The 16,478-nt window shown below is 47.3% G+C and overlaps 1 protein-coding gene across 2 annotated transcripts in view; it reads right to left on the bottom strand.

Moving 5' to 3' along the window:
* Positions 1-1,252: 1,252 nt before the first annotated feature.
* The window catches only part of CHD9 (chromodomain helicase DNA binding protein 9), a 2,123,706-nt gene continuing 2,108,480 nt past the window's right edge, over positions 1,253-16,478 (bottom strand). For both annotated transcript variants that reach the window (XM_078670246.1, XM_078670247.1), the window contains exon 41: positions 1,253-4,723. In XM_078670246.1, coding sequence (XP_078526372.1) covers positions 3,842-4,723 — 882 coding nt within the window. In that variant the 3' untranslated portion in view covers positions 1,253-3,841. The remainder of the gene's footprint in view (positions 4,724-16,478) is intronic.

The raw sequence follows: 16,478 nt of genomic DNA, 5'->3' as shown, positions 1-16,478 counted from the left end.
TGTGTGTCAAAAGCTTCACTAATTGCCTTAATAGTGGTTGAGCGTTGTTTCTTGACCACTTTTGGTTTTGACTGGGTCTCAGCAGTCGGTTGTGGTCACCCCTGATTACTAATTCCTTCTAGAAGGGTCCCCTAAAAAGGGTTTGAAGTCCAGTACTATGCTTGCTTTTTGATTCCAATTTGGTACCAGGTTTTCTTTGAACGGTTTCCGTGACCGAAAGGGAGTTGTTCAACTGGCAGGAGTAGAGTAACAACATTGCCAGTCAAGTAATTTTCTCCAACTCTATTGTAAGGAACATCCAGGAGAATCATCCAGGAGGAATTATTTTTCCATGAATCGCTCTCAAGTACAGCTTTGACCTAAGATGGGGCCGGTATCTGAGCAAGATCAGTGGTGCCTGTTAAGTTAGGTTACCCTGTGGCCTCTGAAGCAGCAGAAGAATCTTGTGACAGCAGAACTACGAACACTGGGACCTGCACAGAAACTGAGGTAGTAGGGTCACCGGAGTATCTCTGGATTTGCCTGAGGAGAGTACAGAGAAAATCATAGAATCAAAACATGTAAAATGGGTTCCAATGCAGAGATCTCATTCTTATTTTAGCTTGAGAAACCAATGAGATGCAAGAAGCCATCAAAACTTCTATCTATATTACTTCCCTTTTTTGAGCAGCCAGAAATTATCTTCTAAATGTACGCCACACTCTCTGCTACTGGAAGGACTTTGTTGCTTTAATGTCTCTGTGGTATCAAAGCAGATTTTATCACATTTTTTCAAAAGACTAGCCTGTGAAAAGGGGAGATAGTAGCATATAGATCCTGTTGAGGAAAGAGTGCATGCATGACTTATTAGTTCTGGTGATACCTTCTAGGGACTCACTAAGTCACTTGCACTATCAACTCAAGAACATGTGGCAAGTGCCACACTGTGATAGCTAATACCAGTGGAATGTTGTTACTGCTGCAAATCTAGATTGATTCAAATGAAGAGTTCACATAAGGAATCTGCTGGAAGGAATTACCACTAGAACTATCTAAATGTCAAAAAGAGAAACTGGACAAGAAAGAGCTACAAGTTAAATCAAACAATAAGTCAATGTCAAACTTTGTTGCTGCAGGAGAAATGAGGGGTTATAACAAGAGAGGTTTTATGCTGATATTTTGCAGCTTCAAAACTGGAGGATAAAACAAATATAAATTGTACAGCTCAAACTTACAAAATCTGACCTTAGTGTGCAAAGACTGACATCAAAAGTTGTCAAAGAATATGTTTAATAAAAAATAATTAAACTTCCATTTGCTCTATAGAACATCATAGAAAGTAATTCAATAAATTACAAATGACTTAAGACGCTTGTTCAACTACAGAAAGCAAATTCAGACTACACAGAACACAAGTGGCAAATATTGCAAATGTCCAAAAATAACTGGACTAAGACTTGGATCATGAAGCCTGAAACAAGATATATAAATACAAGGCAATAACAGCTAAAGTTCTTTTTTGTAACTATCAACACACTACTTGTCTATCACTTTAGAAATCCTGTGAACTGCAAATTTAGTATTCATGTAATTTCATTTTCCTTATGCCCCTTAACTTTAACTCTTAAAGTTTGCATATTTTTCAGTTGATTAGAGACAGGGCTTCAACAAAAATGGATACCGATTACACATAAAACCAAAATGTAAACCAAGTGGAATTATAAAAAACCCCAAAACAGTTACACCTTCTGTTTACTGTAATTATGTAGTTTACGCAGAAAGAGACCTACCTGATGTTAACCAAAGTCAGCAATCATAATTAGGAAAATACTTTATCTTTTATCAGAAATGCAATATAGATATAAACTTGATTTAACACAAATATTTGAGGGTTTTCGGCGCAAACTGCAAGCTGTGGTTAAAATAGTCGTTCTTTCACGTCATTTAAAAAAAAACTTTGGCTGCTTTAGAGATGGTGTCTGATTAAATAAAAATCACATGTAACAATGGCAAAATATGGGGTGTGCAAGTTATCCTTTCATGATGCTTCACAATCTTCTCTGAAGGGCAGGACAGAGCAACATCACTAAGACAGTAATTGAAGGGCAAACAAACGAAATATAAATATTTTGGTTTGAAATTATAATAACCAGCATGATGCTTACACTACTTGTATCCCTTTGTAATCATGTGTAATACTGTATCTAATCAAGGGGTATTGTTATGTTGCACATAAGCATGTTTTTAGTAAAGTTCTTGGCATAAAAACAAAGCATTTAATTTATTATAAAAGCAGGCAATAAAACTGTATCAAAATATACATTTCACTCCCAATGTACCCATTTTAGATGCTTTATCTTCTGCTCCCGTTCCCATGTTTCCACCTGCCCCAGGACTTGCATGGGGAATTCTAAAAGTTCTGTTCAAATCCCGCTCAGATTTAGATCACTACGGAGCTTTTTGAATTAACAACCAGTTCAAATGAAGGTTTAACCCCGTGCCAGAGTAATAGCAGCTTCAGCAAATTGAAGGAATCGTATCACACACCAAACATTAGACAAATATTTTTAAAAGTAAAGGGTTCTCTGAATCCGGGTTCGAAGACACATACCAGGAGACTGTTCTCATATTAAAAGTGCAAATCTATTTGTCTTTCGGGAAACCCAGCATTCTTGAAAACCTAATTCAAACGCCAATGTTAAATTTTAGAGGTTCACCGCTATTTAGCCAAACTGACACTGCACATTACTGCCACTTAAAAGTATTTTTTCTTGATCTGGACTTCTCAACTACCAATTATTAGCTCACTGCAGAAGAGATTTCATGACATAAAACCGAGAAAAACTATCACAAATAAAACAAACAAGAAGGTTCTTACATGATGTACTGTATGCAATGCTGAGGCTTCTTATCAGTGGCACTTTGTGGTCATCCTGTCTCCACTGTGTGTGGAGGGCTCTGCACAACAGCAGACAATATATTACAAGAAGCTCTACAACTACTTACTGTATGTTAAAAAGTATGTGCATATGGGATCATCAAAAGAAGGGCAAACCTTTTTTAATGTGGTATTCTTATCCTGCACTCAAGCTGGTTTCTTTTTGAGTTTAAGCAAAGCAATGGCTTGCTGCTAAGGAGGTAATCTTTCAGCCTGGCAAAAAGAATATATGGAATATCTTAAAAAAGAGAAAAAAAGCAAAAGAATGCAAGTAAAGAAATCCATGTAAACTTTCTAAACTAACGCTGCTGAGGTAACAGGTAGCCAATTATAGTTGGCTGACAGGGATTCACTTTCTTTCCTTTTGACTTTTTTGTACCTGAATTTGAAACGTCAGCAGTGCACCAATGGAGTATTTTCATGTAAATAAAAACAATGGTGGTTGAAATTCTACAGCTTTCATGACATTCATTAGCTGCCCAAATTATTGCTGAGTTTTGATCTGCAAATTATAAGTGTCAAAGAGGCTGTAAAATATATTCTCAAATTAAATCACAATATTATCCATAAAGTATTCTGTTTACGTCGCAAATATATTATTATATACAGCTCCTTCAGAGCAAATTTGTATTTCCTTTTAATAAAATTAACCATTCCCACCCAAAAAAATTATAATGCTTTTAGCTGTTATTTTACACCGTGGTGTATTTTTGATACTACATACAAGTTCAGAAACCCATGAATTTCAATAATATTACATGCAAAATGTCTCTGAAAGCAGTTTGCACTTCTAAACAAATACTGAAATGTTCTGTCAGTAAAATCATCAATGTAATCTACAACTGGGAGTTATTTACAATGAAATAACTGACGAGGAAATCCAAAATAAGTTCATTTATAACTTAAGTGCATTGTCTTTGAGGGCTAATCTCCGTCAGAAGAATCAGAGTCCTCGGATGACGACGACGTGCTATCAGATCCCGTTGAAGCATCTGCTTTTTCCGAACCCTCATCTGTGCTGTTCTCATTGTAAGAGCTTTGCTCAGTCCCCCCTCTCTCCTGATTTGTAACCGGAGATTCGTCTCCTTTCTCCTCTGTGGGCTTCAGGGAGCCTTTGTCACTATTTTCATTGTTCTGTACATCAAAAATATGTGACTGGGACAAACTTGGAATTCGGAGATTAAGGCCTGGAGTGAGAAGCATCCCTGGATACAGTATGTTAGATAAAAGTAAAGGGTTAAGTGCTAAAGGGTTGGCGGAAGATGCTACACTTAGTGCCGCAGCCGATGACGTGGATGGTGAAGAAGACCCACAGTTTTCGCTGGCATGGTCAAATGGAGTTTCTGTCCTTTCAGTTTTTACATCCATATCCTTGGAATCACTGCTGGAGTTCCCCTTCTTTTCCTCTGAAGTTATTTCTGGTGATTTTGCAGCAAGGCCCCCCAATCCCAGAAAATTGGGTAATCCCGCCATTCCGGACAGCAGCATAGGGAACATGGCAGCAATGCTTTTAGCTTCTCCCCCTGTAGTTAGACTTGCGGGCATTCCCATTAGACCTGCTGTCAAGTGCAGTGACTGCAGGCTCTGGAGGTTCTGTTGTAAAGCCTGAAGCGCAGAGAGGTCTACATTTGGAAGCATTCCATTAGCTAACAAAGGGTTCAAGGTAATAGAGGTTGCTGAAGCAGCAGATGCTGCTGTGGTCGCTTTGGCAATTTCACTTTTTGGCCGCCTTCCCCTCCTGCTCACTTCTTCTCGCACCACTGGACCCGTTAATATACGGTCAATCATGCTTTCTGGAAGGTAACCCTGCAACGAGGAAAACATGATAACATGGATTGGACTCTTTTACAAACTAGTCACAGTTCTTTTAGGTAAAGGATATACAATTTGTAGGTTTAGTTTTACTTTTTTTTTTTAAACAACATTTTCAAGCCACAGGTAAATATTGCTGCGGAACACTTTTTTTAATGTCTTCTCTGCGACACCTTGCAAATCTGATCTAACCCCTCCCAAACACCAGCCACATACCTACACATTCCAAGAGCAGCACACAGCCACTCCCCAAAAAACAGCCCTGGTCACAAATCTCTTACCCTCCCTGCACATGACTCCCCTTAATCACCACCTGCATTGTTTGCACCGGTGGCCGGTTCTCCCATATGTATGGAATGGGGTCCAAATATTCTCACTTTTCGACATGGTGTCCCCTACTGGTGCAGTCAGTCTTTACATTGTATGGATGTTCCAGACTTTAGTCCATCACATCCCTTGGGTTAATGGAGTCGGCGGGCGTCAATGTTGTGCTACTACCAGGCAAGCCTCCAGCAGCAACGGTGTAAGCATTCTAGCCACCGAAGGGAAAAGTGGGGACATTCCCTCTTCGTCTATCATTCCCAGCAGGACTAGCCCTGGCCGCATGGAGAGGGATACATTAGTAATGTCTCTCATAGCCTCTATTACTTGACTCCAGAACTGCTGTGTGTAGGTGCACTCCCACTACATATGCAATTATGCCCCCCCTCGCTCCACATCCCCCTCCAACACGTGTGTCTTGGGAGTCCACCATCGTTTTTAGTCAAATGGGTGTCGTGTACGAGCAGAGAATTAGTTTAAAAGCATTTATCCTGTTCTGGAGGCAGAGTGAAGAATGTGCAGCCCGTCTCCATCTGAGAATCCAATCTCCCTCCGTCAGTGGCCCATTTTTGCATGCATGGAAGTTGCAGTGTGGGGGTGGGATTCTTTGGTGCTCTTTATACGTGAGATAACACTTTTGTGGTGTCCCTCTCTGCAATCATGTCTTGAATTTTGGTTTTGTTCTGTGCACCCAGTGTGCGTATTTTCTGTTGTTGGACTCAATGTAAGAAATGCGTTACTTACCTGTAACAGCAGTTATCCAGTATTGGTGTCTTTCATAGATTCACATGCCTGAATCATTCCCCGTCGTCGAGACGGGAGCCTCCGGTATATAACAAAGTAATGTCCTATAGACATACATAAAGAAAAATAGGCCTAAGGGCCTCACCTTAGTAGCCTATCCTTGTCCTTATGCAAAAAGGACCAAACTCTTAGAGCCAGCCAATCAGCTATCACCTCCCTCTAGAACCTTCCCTGCTGGAGCCTCAGTCTCTCAGATTTTCGTACGCACCAAGCTAGGTAGGCGTAAGGCAGGTAGAGAGAGAACGTGAGTCCTTCCAGGGGAGGCGGGAGGGTTGCATGTGAATCTATGAAAGACACCAATACTGGATAACTGCTGTTACAGGTAAGTAACGCATTTCTTATCCAGTATTAGGGGTGTCTTTCATAGATTCACATGCCTGAATCAGAATAGTTAGCAATACATATTATGCACATGTCTGATGCAATGATGCCACATAATCAGTTAGATAATACACTAAGTATCATGCGACTGTAAGTATTAGGATACATCAACATAACCAAATAGAAGAGATGTGCATACCAGGATGGCGGGATGTAGGAAGGCTCACCTCACTGGAATAGATGTCGAAGCACCGCCTGGCCCACAGCTGCGTCCTGCAGAAGCTCAACATCCAGGCAATAGTGTCTGGAGAACGTATGCGGCGACTTCCACGTCGCTGCTCTGCATATGTCCAGAATCGGCACTCCAGCGAACAGCGCTGCTGATGTGGACATTGCTCTTGTGGAGTGTGCGTGCACCGTGGCATTCAACGGCCGGCCGGCCTTTTCATGGCAGAATGCTATCGCCGAAGAGATCCATCTTGAGATACTCTGTTTCGTGAGTGGGAGACCAAGTCTTGGTCTACTGTAGGCCACAAAAAGTTGCGACGACTTTCTGAAGTCTTTTGTCTTGTCCAAGTAAAATCTTATACACCTTTTGAGGTCTAAGGAGTGTAACGTCCTCTCTGCTGCAGTGGTAGGGTTTGCAAAGAAGGAACGTAGAACCACCGGTTCATTAAGGTGAAAGTCTGAAGGCACTTTTGGCATGAATTTGGGATTCATCCTCAGCACCACTCTGTCTTGTTTAAATTGCATAAACGGTTCCTGAATGGATAGAGCTTGTAACTCGCTGACTCTCCTGGCCGATGTTAGAGCGAGCAGAAGAGCTACCTTCCATGAGATGTACTTGATGGGTGCTCGGTGAATGGGCTCAAAAGGATGGCTCATAAGCTGGGTGAGTACCAAGTTTAGATGCCATGTAGGTGGAATCCTTCTAGGCCTTGGGTACGACCTATACAAGCCTTTGAGGAACTGTTTAATAAGCCTGCTGGACCAAAGCGAAGGGGCCTTCGAGGATCTAGTGTAGCGTGAAATTGCAGCCAAGTGAACCTTTATAGATGCATGCGCCAGTCCTGACTCCGCCAAGTGTAGAAGGTATGGCAATATCTGCACAGGGGTAATATGGAGAGGTGACAGATCTTGTTCCACGCACCATAAGCAAAACCGCTTCCACTTGAGGGAGTACGTTCTATTGGTACTGTCCGCTCGCGCTTTCGCTAGGACCTCCCTGCATTTCTGTGGGATGTTCAGATGACAGAATTCTCTGTGCTCAGGAGCCAGGCTGATAATCTGAGCGATGGTAGGTTCGGGTGTTGGATCTGTCCGTTGGACATAGTCAGCAGGTTCGGGTGCTGTTGCAGACGAATCGGAGCCCTGATGGAGAGGCGATGAAGGTCCGAGAACCAATGCTGCCTCGGCCAGAACGGGGCAATTAGGATCAGGGTACAAGGCTCTGCCTTCATCTTCCTGAGGACCCTGGGAATCATCGGGAAGGGGGGAAAAGCGTACGCAAAGACGCCGAACCAACTGATGGAAAGGGCATTTCAGAGTGACCCTTGTTGGGGACGCCAACTTGCGTAGTTTGGGCATTTGGCGTTCTCCCTGGTGGCAAAGAGGTCGATCCTTGGGATTTCCCATTCTGAGAATACCTGATCTAGTGTACCTTGGTCGAGCTCCCATTCGTGAGTGAGAGACGTCCGTCTGCTGAGTGCGTCCGCGATGGTATTGTCCTTGCCAGGGACATATTCCGCTTTGAGCGTGATCCCTTGAAGCACTAGCCAGTTCCAGATTTCTTGCGATTCGCGTGAGAGAGTGAGCGAACGCGTCCCTCCCTGCTTGTTCAGGTAGTGCATCGTCGTGGTGTTGTCCGTCCTGGAGAGGACCTGGGAGTTCTGGATACGTGGTAAAAAGGCCTTCAGTGCCAGGAAGACCGCTCGCAGTTCGAGAAGGTTTATGTGGAATGTCTTCTCCTGGTCCGTCCATTTGCCGCTGACTTGTAGGTCCTGTAGGACCGCTCCCCAACCCTCCAGGGAGGCATCCGTGGTGATTACCAAAGGTGCTGCTGGAAGGAGGAAGGGTAGGCCTGTCGACAGATTTCTGTGATTCATCCACCATCGCAGAGTTTTGGACATCTGTGGTGTTATTCTCACTGTGTCGTCGAACGAGCCAGTACTTTGAGTCCATTGGTATGCGAGAGCTTCTTGCAATGGACGCATCCTGAGGCGGCAGTGCGGGATGAGGAGGATACAGGACGACATCATGCCCAGTAGTGATTTGAAAGTTCGAACTCTCATGGTCTTTCTCAAAGCCACAGCCGTGGCCAGAGATACGATCTTGTGTTTCCGTTCCTTTGAAGGAAATGCTTTCACGCATTCCGTGTCCAAGGTTGCCCCCAGGAAGGAGATGCGGCTGGTCGGGGTCATGCAGGATTTCTCGAGATTGAGAGTTAATCCTAAGTGCAGAAAGAGATTGGTGCAGGCGTTGGAGGATGAGGTCGCGCCTGTTGCTGAGGGGGATTTCACCAGCCAGTCGTCGAGGTAAGGGAAGACCTGGTGACCCATTTGACGCAGGAAGGCTGCCACAGGAGAAAGGCACTTTGTGAAAATCCGCGGGGCGGATTTGAGGCCGAACGGCAGTACTTTGAATTGGTAGTGGCGTCCTGCCACCTCGAACCTTAGGAATTTTCTGTGCCCTTTGAGGATCGGGATGTGGTAGTAGGCATCCTGGAGATCTAGGGAAGTCATGAAATCTCCGCTTTCTAGAATGCCCAGAATTTCTTGGAGCGTCACCATCCTGAACGACTGACTCTTTAGGAAAGAGTTGAGGGCTCTGAGATCCAATATGGGCCTCCACTTTTTCCCCTTCTTGCGAATGAGAAAGAAGCGGGAATAGAATCCCTGTCCTCTTTGAGATGGTGGGACCAGCTCGATCGCTCCCTTCTTCAACATCGCGGATATTTCCAGGAGCAACGGCCGTAGATGTTTGTGTGGCAGTTTGCGTGGCGGTGTTGGAGGTGGGATGGTGATGAATTCCAGGGAATGGCCGAATCTTATCAATTGTAGGACCCACCGATCTGTGGTTATGAGATGCCAATTCTGTAGGAAATGGGTCAACTTTCCTCCAATTTTGAATGAGGGATATTTTTGCTGGACTGGCCGGAGTAATCGGTCACTGGCGGCCGCCAGTGCCCCTCCTCTGGTTCTTTCCTCGGAAGTTCGATCGTCCATAGGAAGTTTGGCGGTTCTGCTGTTGCTTCTGTGGATACTGCGACTTATTCTGGTATGAATAGGAGGATCTATTTTGGAAGGACCCCCTGTATGAGGGCTGACCCCTGGACCTGTTGCCCCGAAAGGACTGGTTCCTAGCCTGCAGCGTACCCAGTGCTCTAGCCGCATCGGTGTCTTTTTTAATGTTCTGGAGCGCTTCATCAATTGTGGCTCCGAAAAGATGTTGGCCGTCGAAGGGCATGTCTAGCACCTTTGTTTGAACTTCTTGCCTAAATGAGGTAGCCTTAAGCCAGCCCTGGCGCCGCAGGACTGCTGCTCCAGCTAATTGGCGAAAGCCAGTCATGGCTCCATCTATGGCACAATCTATGATTTCCGCTGCCGAGGCTTGACCTTCCGAGAGCAGTGCCTTGACCTCTTCCTGCATCGTATCTGGTAGCTCCGCCAAATAAGGTACCATGTCCTCCCACAGTTGGCGATTATAGCATCCTAACAGGGCAATAGAGTTGGCGACTTTGATAGTCATGGCTGACGTAGTGGTGAACCGTTTCCCAATGGTATCCAACTTTCTTCCCTCTTTGTCCGGTGGTGCTGACAAGGGAGAGGAAGGGTTGCGGGAATTCTTCTGAGCTGCCTGGGTCACCACTGAATCAGGTTTTGGGTGCCCATTGAAACAAACAGCCGCCTTGGAGGGAGCTTTGTATTTCTTGTCCAGACGTGGGATAACCGCAGGTATGGACGCCGGCGTGGCCATCAGTTTCTTTCCCTGGTCCCAGAGAAATTCAATAATCGGAATTGATTTAGTGATCTTTTTTGTTTGTTCTTTAAAATCATATAAGAAACATTCTGTTTCCGTTGTTTCCATTTCCATGTGGAAACGCTTCGCTGCCCGCTCCATTAACTTATGGAACCCGCCAATGTCCACTGGCGGAGAATCCGATTGGCGTGGTTGGGGTGAAGCTGGGGAGGGCGCGACATACTCATCGTCGTCGTCGTCCTGATCCGTGCGACCCTCAGGGACTTCGCCTTCTTCCATTTCCTCCGCTTCCTCCTCCGAGGATTCCACTACTTGAGGTGAGACTGCCTCATGGGAGGCCTGCGGACGTGGTCGCGTCTGTTGTGGGGCTGCCGGTGGAGCACATGTCGCCGGCGTTGGGCCCCTATTCTCAGCATCCCGTGCCTCCGGGAAACGCTGCTTGTAGTCTCGGATGAGATGTTTAAGGTCATCCACGATGGACACCGGAAGGCACACCATCGGGGTCACTTCCGTCCGTACCTGCGCTCGGAAAGAGTGTTCCTGGTAGGTAAATTCCTCCTGTTCCTCATCAGTGCTTTGGCATTTCACGTGGAGGTCAGAGATGGACATAGCTTGAGGAGTTGTTTCCTCTTCAGAGTCTTCACTCTGGAGAAAATCAGAAGGTAAGTGGCTCTGCACTTTGCTCGGGGAGGTCGTTTCGGGCGTGATCAGCTTCTTTGGCACTTTGCGCGGTGGTGTCGGCGGAGGCTGCGTCCATGACGACGGTTCCACTAGCTTGGACTTCTTCCACGGGTCCGCGTTGTCCCTGGTCGTAGACGACCCTTCCGTCGACGGTTTCGTCGTCGACGGCATGTTCTCCGTCGACGGGGGTTCAAGCGACGAGATTTTTGTCGTCGTCGATGTTTTCGTCGACGACGCGGTCGTCGACGACGTCCTCGGCGACGATGCACTCGTCGACGATTCATTTCTCGTCGACTATTCATTCCTCGTCGACGTCTTCGTCGTCGACGGTCTCGGTGACGCGCCTTCCGTCGACGGCGGGCTTCTCGTCGTCGACGTCCCTGGCTTGGTCGTCGATGGGTTCCTCGTCGACGGGGTCGTCGTCGACTGTAGGAGAGTAGGGTCTGCAATCCTATGATCACCCAGATTTTTGCTTTTTGCTGCACTGGTTTACGACTTTCCCTGGCTGTGGGCCTGCTAATCACACCCACAGCCTAGCTGTTCTCTCTATCCAAATTGTACTCAGGTAATGAATTGGCACTGGGCCCTCTCTAAGTCCCTGTACCCAGGGCTGAGGTGCACCCAGAAGTCTCCCAGGGGCTGAAGCATGTATTGTGCCACCCCATGGCTGACTAACTAAACTGACACAACTGGCTGCACGACAGCTGGGGCAAGGTGGTGTAATCACCCTTTGCTTTAGATATAGTATACCTATATCTAACCCTAAAATGGACACACAGATCTCCTATCAGTCACTCCTATGGCAGGCCTTAACAATCCTGAAGGCAGAGTGCTTGGAATCGTGTGAGATGGTGCTCTGGCATGAGCTGAGCCTGTCTGCGGCTTTCGGGATCCATCCCTTAGCCGTTTCCATGATATCGCATACCATATACTCTTAAGTGCATTATAATCCTCGCGGTTATATGCCAACTCTGGTATCGCTTTATCAAAACGTGTCGAGTAAGGTGTCATACGAATTGGAATACTAACCCCTCGCCAATTCTGGCGACGGGGTTAGCATTCCACCCTTCTAGAGGGACACGACATGTATGTAACCTGTAACCCCGGTTAAAGTCAGACAGAGCCTTAGCATCCACAAAATGGATGCTGCCACCGAGACACAAGTCTGCCCTCCTGCTGCTGGGAGTCCTCCCAGAGCAGGAGATAAGGACAAAGGGTTTCCTGCCAGGGGCGGTGCTAGCACCGTCCCAGACAGGATTTTGTGTATCCTAGGTAGGCAGGGCTTTAGAGGAAGGTGACTGCAAGTGGCACCCCGGTGCTCACTGTGCATAGGCCGGCTGAAACCAGTTCCAGGGGCACTCCAGCCCCTGGCCTGGGGAAAGCCCGCCAAAGGAGAGGGGTGTAACCACCCCCCTCCTGGTCCCACCCATAGGGCAGGACTTAGTCGCATGCCAGCCCCCTTTTCCCAGATAAAGGTAGGAGCAGGCCCCCTTCCAAATTAGATCATCTTTGGAATCAAGACACGACTTTCTACGAAAGGACATCAAGATTTCTTCTTCAAGATTCTCCCTTGTGACTAAGGAGTAGTCACCCTGCATCCGCAGGCACCACCTTAAGAACACTGCGGTCTGCTGCAAGTCCTTCCTCCGGAATCTGACTGCCCAGCTCGACAAGACCCGGCTTCCCTGGCACCTCCGACCTCTACTCACCTCTACAGCCAAGCTGAGAACCGTGAGTGCGACGAGACCTCAAGGGACCGACTATTGCCAAGACTGCATGACTTCTTCACAGCAAGCCCGCCGGGTAATCTACTGGCGAGTGCTTTGGGGTCCGAGAAGCCCCGACCCTGAGCAGCTCCAGCACCGAAGATCAGCCCCCCAGCATCTCCACGATCGGCGTGGGGCCCTTCTGCTTTTTGCTGCTCACCGCGTTGTTTGGCTACTAGCCTGCTGGCTTGTGGCCTCTTGAACGACGCCCGACGACATCACTGCTGCTGGTCTGGTTGCTCCAGACTGGCCCTTGCTCCCTTCCAGAAGAGGAGCACCCCGGACCCTCCTGGTCCACTCAAGACGCCATTTTGAGTCCACCGCGTGGGCTTGAATTAGCCAAGGCTTTGTTGCCCAATCCTGGGTCCTTCGACGCCGACAGCTTCATCCATCGTGGGACAGCTCGCCCCTCCATCCTGGTCGCCGACAACGCCTCCTGGTCCGTGAGATCTGCAGAGCGCAGCGTCGCCCACTCACCTAGTCGAGGTGACTACCCTCCGGTGCCTCCTGGTGCCCCTGACTACTGGCTAGTAGTCACGAACTTGGTCCCCTCTGCTTTCAGGTGTCATCCATCTTCAAGATCCAGGCTTGGATCAACTCGAACTCTCTTCACTGGTCGCCTGCCAGCATCTTTCTTCCAGGCTCCTGGTTCGTCTACGAGGATTCCCGACGTCTTTTGAGACATATGCAGCTGCAGCCCCTGGGCTAGGTAACTTCGGCATTTCGGTGCCCCAGCATAGCCTCACTATCCAAGGGTCAGGATCCACTGTCGTTTTCTTCCTACCAGGTCGGGTTCGCCCGTGAACACTAACTTTAACTTTACTAGCTATCATAGACTTTGTCCCGCATCCCGCGTGAGAGTGCACACTCTGCACCCGAGTCCCCTGGGCCTCCTAGAAGTAATCTAACGATTCTATAGTCAAGTCCTAGCGATTCCAAAGCCTATTAGTACTGTACTTACCTGCTAGTAATTTCGCATTCCACTTTCAGAGTATATGGTTTTTCGTGCCCCTCGGGCATTTGTGTATACTGTGCTAACTTAAGTATTTTTATAAGAGTTTTGTTGTGTGCTTAACTCCCTGTCTCATAAAGAGCCAGGGTAGTCTTGTTATAAATAAATACACTGTTTATTTTCATAACAACTTGTGTGGTGTCCTTTCACTGGGTGTTCAAGGGGTAATGTGATGGTAAAACAGCTGGCTTAACACGCCCTCTAGAGTCTTAGCCTTAGGCTGCTCGTATCCACGCTACTAGGATAGCTGGTCTATAAGGTTGACTTACAACCAATCATCAATAAGGGTTGTTTGGACTGATATATAGTGATCACTAGAATAGTGAACACTGCACATCAGGCCAACTTCTCACATCGACGATGGGTTCCTCGTCGACGGTGTCATCGTCGACGACCCCGATTTTGACGTCGATGAGCTCTTCGTCGACGGGGTCGTCGTTGACGGCCCCGATTTCGTCGACGATGGTGTTTTAGACGACGACGATTTCAGCAGTATGACAGATGTGATGGGCCTACCTGCCGACGATGATGATGGAGTGGTCGTCGTCGATGCGAGGACTGACGACGCCGTCGTCGTCGACACCGTCGTCGTCGTTGTGGAGACGGCGAGTGGCGTCACAGCCTTCTTTTGCGTGGAAGATGGCGTAGGCTTGGTGGATGAGTGCGCAGGCTTCTTAAAGGCGTGAGAGCCTATGTCAGACACTGAGGAGGTTGTAGATTTGGCCTCTGAAGATATCTTATGCATCTTCATAGGAGGAGTGTCTGAGGGGCCAGGGGGGTCCCCCCTTGGCCTCTTGAGGGAGACGTCCGAAGTCATGGAGAAGCTGCCCTCTGAGGACTCCACATTATCCCTCTGTTTGAGCCTGTCCAGCCAAATGAGAAGTCGGCCCTCTCTATCCCTCAAGGTCTTATTAGGGAAAGAGCGACAGATCTTACAATCCTTAGGGACGTGGTCTGGGTAAAGGCAGTATAGGCACAGGTCGTGCTTGTCCTCCACATGGAGCCTTTTCTTCCCACATGAAGAGCAGGCCCTGAAAAGGGCTTTCTTCTGGGATCCAGACATTCCTTAAAATGGCAAGGAAAGACAGCACTTACTGCAATTGAAGAGTCTTATATATCCCAGTTGGAGAATTTGAGAAAGTAATCCTGTTTCCAAGTGAATAAAGTAGGTTTAGAAGAGATCCTGAGGAGAGCTCAGGTTGGAGACTCCCTAGCACAACGTGCGGTAGAAAATCTGAGAGACTGAGGCTCCAGCAGGGAAGGTTCTAGAGGGAGGTGATAGCTGATTGGCTGGCTCTAAGAGTTTGGTCCTTTTTGCATAAGGACAAGGATAGGCTACTAAGGTGAGGCCCTTAGGCCTATTTTTCTTTATGTATGTCTATAGGACATTACTTTGTTATATACCGGAGGCTCCCGTCTCGACGACGGGGAATGATTCAGGCATGTGAATCTATGAAAGACACCCCATATACTGGATAATAGTTGACTTATCTGGTATGAGACTCACGGGCCCAGCTGTACATTATTAGGGCACCGAGTATAACTGTCCTAGATAAATCAGCCCCCCACCCCCAAAACAGTGTGGTAACGTTGGTATTCAATCCAGGTGGGAAATCTGGGTTTCTAACGATGGCTATTAGCATGAATGGATGAATTGTTATCGCCTTTGTCCTCTGAGCCCTCAACCAATAGTGAAGGTTAATCCTCGTGTTCCGCCTCAGTGTTGAGGTTAGGGCACGTGCCTGCGGGGAAGCCAAAGCAGGTAGTGTAAGGGCACTGGGCTACATTCTTGTTCCATCCTTTTCTGCAACTAGTCAACACCACGCCATGGCCGGACTAAGCTGAGTCACAAAGATGCAAAGCTCAATATCAGGCACTCCTAGTCCCCCTTCCTCAGGACCCCTCATTAACTAGGATCGGACCACCTGGGGCTGTTACCCCACCCCCTCATAAAGGTACACATCTTCATGTTTTGTGTTTTTATGGTCTCCAGGGAAACCTGCATCGGGAGGAAGCAGAAAAAGTACAGCAGCCTGGGATGTAGGTTTACCTTCACACAATATATCCTGCCCTCCCAAGAGATCTTGAGTAAGTCACATCAGTATAAGTCTTTGAACAGAGTATCTAAGAGTGTTGGGACATTGCTGGAGGATAACTCATTGATGGTGGGCGGAATTGTAACTTCTAGGTACCTAAACCCTCGTGGGGACCTCTGCAATCTTTTTCCTTATGACTTCCTCGAGGGTACCACCTTCCCTTCCCATAGCCAAAAATTTGACAGTTGACCCAGAATCCCCATATGAGGTAAAAGCGCTCAAGCTCTTTCAAGAGTGCAGGTAGTGATTTTGCTGGGTCTGTCAAGAAACATAAAACATCATCCGCATACACTGCCAGTCTCTGTGATCCCTGCTTAGTTGAAATGCCCATGGTCAGTGAGTTGGCCATGATTCTGTGATATAAAGGTTCCATCATGAAAGAGAAAACCAGGGGCAAAAGGGGGCAGCTCCCCATAGTGGTCTCGTCAAGAGGCTTCGCCAAGAATGACCAGTCAACGCGGTTGAAGGACTTGTCTGCTCGATAGACATCTCTTTTCCAGTTCACCCCTCTTGTGGGCCCCTTCTGCGACCACCACTTCCAGCTGGTCCGATACTTTCCAATTTTTGGAGTGTGTGGTACAGGTCAGTAGTACGAGTTACTTACCTTCGGTAACGATGTATCTGGTAGAGACGATTCTAGTCGCAGATTCCTTCACATAGAATTACCCCCAGGCGTGAGACTGGACCCAAATTTTGTTTTTTGCCACAGCACCCCCCCGAGCGGGGGGTACGGCATCACGCGACTCCGCCCAGGCGTCGTCCACGTACAT

The sequence above is a fragment of the Lissotriton helveticus genome, chromosome 12, assembly GCF_964261635.1.
Source record: "Lissotriton helveticus chromosome 12, aLisHel1.1, whole genome shotgun sequence".
Taxonomy (NCBI): Eukaryota; Metazoa; Chordata; class Amphibia; order Caudata; family Salamandridae; genus Lissotriton; species Lissotriton helveticus.
The sequence above is the reverse complement of the archived record's forward strand: the minus strand, read 5'-3'. Positions and strand labels throughout refer to the sequence as shown.